This window comes from Sander vitreus, chromosome 3 (genome assembly GCF_031162955.1).
Source record: "Sander vitreus isolate 19-12246 chromosome 3, sanVit1, whole genome shotgun sequence".
Taxonomy (NCBI): domain Eukaryota; kingdom Metazoa; phylum Chordata; class Actinopteri; order Perciformes; family Percidae; genus Sander; species Sander vitreus.
The window spans coordinates 30843570-30848983 of NC_135857.1; the positions used below are offsets into that span (position 1 = coordinate 30843570).

At 40.4% G+C, this 5414-nt stretch overlaps 2 protein-coding genes across 2 annotated transcripts; both read left to right on the forward strand.

The window, feature by feature from the left end:
- Positions 1-786: 786 nt before the first annotated feature.
- Positions 787-1923, forward strand: cldna (claudin a). The gene has a single exon (XM_078246950.1). The coding sequence runs from the start codon at positions 917-919 to the stop codon at positions 1535-1537; it is 621 nt and encodes a 206-aa protein (XP_078103076.1). The 5' UTR covers positions 787-916; the 3' UTR covers positions 1538-1923.
- A 1084-nt stretch (positions 1924-3007) lies between these two features.
- Positions 3008-4560, forward strand: LOC144515811 (claudin-4-like). The gene has a single exon (XM_078246949.1). The coding sequence runs from the start codon at positions 3079-3081 to the stop codon at positions 3712-3714; it is 636 nt and encodes a 211-aa protein (XP_078103075.1). The 5' UTR covers positions 3008-3078; the 3' UTR covers positions 3715-4560.
- The last annotated feature ends 854 nt before the right edge of the window (positions 4561-5414 follow it).

A 5414-nucleotide genomic window follows, 5' to 3' on the forward strand; every position in this document is an offset into this window, starting at 1 on the left:
TTCTAAGACTATATAGTGAATAGTATAGTGAAGTAAGGAAGAGAATAGTAGATTTATGCACTCACATATTCTGAAATACGTACATTTTCACTCAATTTTCAGTCTGTACAATTGGACAACTGTGGACAAAAGTTGCTTGTGAGTTCCACCTTTGTCTCCAATTGAATGGAAAATGGAAATGACAGGTATGACTTTACTAAAATGAGTATACTGACATCAGAGGGTGGAAAACACACCTTCACTCATTTACAAACAAATAGTCAATGTTTGATGAAATCCTGAAACTGAGAACATTATTGCTGTCTCTCTCATTTTAATCACAATTAAAATAGTATGTGCTCCTTTACAACCTGAGAAGAACAATAGATCTAGGAAACATTTGAGAACTACTTGGGTGAACTAAAAAATACAAAGTAAGCATTCTTAAACAAAGCTGTTCTACACAGTTCCATAAAAGCTGTTTTTTAGTACACGCTACAATGACTTTTAAAGGAGTAGTAGTATCACTGTTTCCACAGTACAGAAAACAGGACCAAAAAGCTAGTTAATGGCATTTTGAGGGTGTGACTGATGGTGTTTTTTTTTTTTTTTTTGAGTGTGCTCAATGGATCTCAATACCTGTGAGTCACAGTGGGGCTGTTACACTTTATACGATTACCTGACTGAGACAAAAACTGACATGATGACACATGCCCACACTTCAGGGTGGGGGTAGTCATCACGTCACAGCTGTGTAACAATGTGCGTGTGTGTCAAGCCCCTCCCGAGTTAAGGGTATAAAAGACCTGCTCCAACCTTACCCAAACATTTACTCTTGGTGATCTCTCAAGCAAGACTTAACTGACTTCCAGAGACACACACTTTTGGACCATTTAGTTTTTTTTGGACGACTGTGCAAGAAGCTTTCTGAGGAGACATGGTGTCGGCCGGCTTTCAGATGATGGGCATTGCCCTTTGCATTATCGGCTGGATTGGGGTCATCGTTACCTGCATCCTACCCCAGTGGAAAGTGACAGCCTTCGTCGGCCAAAACATTGTCACCGCTCAAACCACTTGGGAGGGCATTTGGATGACCTGTGTGGTCCAGAGCACAGGTCAGATGCAATGCAAGGTTTATGACTCAATGCTGGCCCTTTCCTCGGACCTCCAAGCTGCCCGCGCCCTCACCATCATCTCTCTGCTGCTTGGCGTCGTTGGCATCCTACTCTCTATCGCGGGGGGCAAATGCACCAACTGTGTGGAAGAGGAGAGCGCCAAGGCCAAAATCGGCGTGACATCTGGTGTGATCTTTATCGTTGCTGGTGTTTTGTGTCTCATCCCTGTGAGCTGGACAGCAAACACCATCATACAGAACTTCTACAACCCAATGTTGGGCCTTGACAAAAGGGAGCTTGGAGCTTCACTCTTCATCGGCTGGGGGGCCTCAGGCCTCCTCATCTTGGGTGGTGCACTCCTCTGTGCCAACTGCCCTCGCAAGGATAACTTCTCTGCCAAGTACTCTGCTCCCCGTTCAAATGCACCCAAGGACTATGTCTGAGGAGAGAAAAGCCAAAGAGCTTAAAAAAAAAAGACTTTGTGGTCCATGACATTGATTTATGTTGCCACAAAAAGTATAATTTTAATTTTACTGTGTTTTCATTGTGCTCACAGTTGATTTTGACACTTTCATGTCGAGTTACAGCACTTCTATAGATTTGTTTTATCAGTGCCAGGATGAAGAGATTTGCACCACACCCAAACAATATGGACTGAGTGACACAATGCGGTGGGAGTGAAAAAAATACACATCTGTATATTGGAACAGCATATAACAACTTATTTTCCTTTGTTTTCATCCATTTGTACACTTTTACATATTTCATTTCAAAATGTTTTATAAGTGACTGTCTGAAACTGTAAATAAAGTTTTTTATTAACATTGAATTATCATGCTTTGTTTTGTTCGTTTAGATTTCATAACATAAAAACATATAAAAACAACTTCTTCTCAAGCTAAGATGGAAGCTTCAGAAAGAATAAAGGAGGTGGGACTCTCTTTTACATAACCCATAGATTTAATAACTGTAAAACCAATGATAAATATTTAATAAAAACAATTCAAAAGTATACATACTATCAAGTTGTCCCAATAATAAATAATATAATAAATCCTAAATATAATGTAAATACTCCCAATTCACTTATCCTGCAGACAAAAGAAGTGTGGAAAACATTTGAACTTAATTCAGATATAATATATAACTACTTTACAACTTTATCATGTACGAAGCAACAAATAAACACTCTAATTTATGACCAACCTAGTATTAGACGTCCATATAATCAAGTCAGACTTTTTGTATCATCCTTATGAATTATGAGCTGCATGTTTGTTTGTTTTTACAGGAAACTTACAGTTTCCCAATTTCTGAGGCATTACCTGTCCAACACTGCCTCTTGCTGTTAACAAAATAATACATCCTGTTTGTCACATATGATCATGTATAAACACCCAGTAACAAGTAACAATACTTTTATCACCTGTAATTGTCATATCATTTGTGATGCACATTTTACAATCATACAGCATATTTTTAAATAACATTACCTACTGTATGTGTTTTTTGGCTTTTGTTCTTGTTCAGACCTGATACTTGAACCCAAAATAGAGTAGGTTTATCCGATTTTCCTCTTCAACGAGTTGTATGTATACCACATTTACTGTACAATCTTAAAAAAACACGGTTAATCAACGTGAAAAGGTGGGTTTAAATTTTCCTGCTTTTCTGCTTGTAGCCCAACTTTTTACTTTGAAATCTTTGTCACTTAGAGAGTAAAAGGTTGATGGATTAGGAAACAAGTATTTTCTTTTTGTATTTGACCTTGAAGCTTTGGATTCAAGCAGGTCAGCACTGCTAAAGGTCCCTGCATCTTTGTTTGTGTGTAAACTCATTCTAGCCAATAGGAGCTGAGGACTGTGGTATTACATACCCTCATGTCTGTGTCCCTTCTTCTCCCACAACAACCATATAAATACAATCTCACACCATTCTACTTGTCTTTCTTCTTGGATTTAGAGTGTGGAACCAAGCGAGCAAAATGGTTTCTCAGGGGGTTCAGATCATTGGTATAGCGTTGGCTGTGATTGGCTGGTTCTTGGTCATCGTGGTGTGCGCCTTGCCCATGTGGAAGGTCACCGCTTTCATTGGGGCCAACATCATCACGGCTCAGACCATCTGGCAGGGCATGTGGATGAACTGTGTGGTGCAGAGTACAGGCCAGATGCAGTGCAAGGTTTATGACTCCATGCTGGCTCTGCCCCAAGACCTGCAGGCCGCTCGTGCCATGATCATCATCTCCATCCTGGCTGGAATCTTTGGACTGATCTTGTCAATCGCTGGCGGGAAATGCACCAACTGCATCGAGGAGGAGCAAGCCAAGTCAAAGGCTTGCATCATGGCTGGAGTTTTGTTCATCATCTCGGGGTTGCTCTGTCTCATTCCAGTCTCCTGGTCTGCCAACACCATTGTCAGCGACTTCTACAACCCGATGATAATCGAAGCCCAGAGGTATGAGTTAGGAGCGTCGCTGTACATCGGCTGGGCGGCTGCTGCACTGCTGCTGTTGGGAGGGGGGCTACTGTGTTGGAACTGCCCTCCCACAAATGAACACCCCCACTACCCATCCAAATTCACACCTGTGAAGTCAGCCTCCACATCAAAAGAATACGTATAGGATGGTTAGCACTTCTTAAATGGACCTTTGAGGTCACAGGAATTTAGAAGACTTGAGAGAAATCTTAAAAACTTAAAACTTATCATTTATTCTCAGGCAATGTAAATACTGCATAAAAGCACAGCTTGAATGCTGAGTTTTGATTGCGGTTAGTGTATGTGTCTTTGACCTTTCTCACAGCGGACATATTTAGTCTCTGTGTTTTATTTGTGTCTTATCGGATCATTGTTCTGTTTTTGTGCTGTATTGTCGTGTCGTGTTGTGTCGTGTTGTGTACGGTCGTGCCTGCTCGTTCCTTGCTTCCTGGCCTGCTTGCCTTTTGGGATTACTTGTGTGTAAGTTTTTGCTCTGCCATCCTCTGACATTTTTGGTTGTTGTTTTTTGTTAATAAATTCTGAACTCTGCATTTGGGTCCAAGCTTCGCTATTTACGTGACACATAAACAATGACTGCATCCCTGGGATTGTGCATGCTGGCTCACTGTCACACCTAGATAGAACAAATTCACCATCAATGTTACCATTGTGCCGTTTCCTGCTATGATGAGTCAAAAGTCTACTTAAACAGGATTCACAGTGTAACTTTTCTTCAGATAGTAACATCTCAACAAATACAAAGACAAAAAACATACTTCCTTCAAGTATAACTTCTTTTTAGTTAGTTTTATAAGTTTTGCATTGATTAGATCTGTCTTAGAAAAAATAAGTAAACTGTTGGTGAAGGAAAATCTATGCATTTTTTTTCTGTTGTCCTTTTGATTTTCACACAGCCTGCAAATTCCACTTTTATATTTCTGTTTCTCAATCTTGTAATGTTCTGTTACTGTAAATAAATCCTATAATCACTGGGTGATTACTGTTTACTTACTTTTGAGAAACTCAAAGCATATAATAGTACTATACAGGAAGGAAAAGAGGTACATTTTTCAACATCACAAGGTAATCTGAGGACATGGTTATGCAGCCAGCCTGGTCGCACAGAATTCCGTGAAATGATCACGAATTGTTAACAGCGCATTACGTGGTGGTGGCACGGAATGTGTGAAAAATCTGTGTGGCCACCACGGAAAACAACGCCAATGTAAAGTCAATGAGAAGATGACGTAGGATTAAGAGCGACTACGGTAGCGAGTAGTATGTAAGGCCGAAATTCCGCGTAAGGAGGTTGGTTGGGGTGGTGGATGGGTCAAACACAAGACTTTCACCCAGGAGAGCGGGATTCGCATGTCACGGAACCGTAAGCCCACCGATGACATTTTCCTTAACTTAAACGTACAACATGTAACTTTCTGCCACTAGGGGTCTCTCAACTAAAACAATGGTTTGTAAACACAGATGTTTGATGACGTTGGGAAGTTGCGTGGAATTATGGGAGTTGTAGTTTTTATTGTTAAACACATCGCTGGTTAGAATGCATCTGTTCACGGGCGAGTGCACCCATTCAAGTTTATTCACGTTACGTTTAGTAACGTTTATTCATGTCATTCTAAGAAAATAGCTGCATTGTCCACAACATAATTAAGTTTTTATTGATTTGATCTGTATTGGTAGCTAGCTGACCAGTTAGCTAGTGAGCCAGCAAGCTAACATTAGCCAGTAGTGCAGCAGCAGACATTTTAATGCAGAAATGTTATATAGTCAGGTCCATAAATATTGGGACATCGACACAATTCTAATCTTTTTGGCTCTATACACCACCAC

Coding starts and splice junctions, on each gene's coding strand:
- cldna (XM_078246950.1), top strand. CDS start 917: ATGGTGTCGGCCGGCTTTCAGATGATGGGCATTGCCCTTTGCATTATC.
- LOC144515811 (XM_078246949.1), top strand. CDS start 3,079: ATGGTTTCTCAGGGGGTTCAGATCATTGGTATAGCGTTGGCTGTGATT.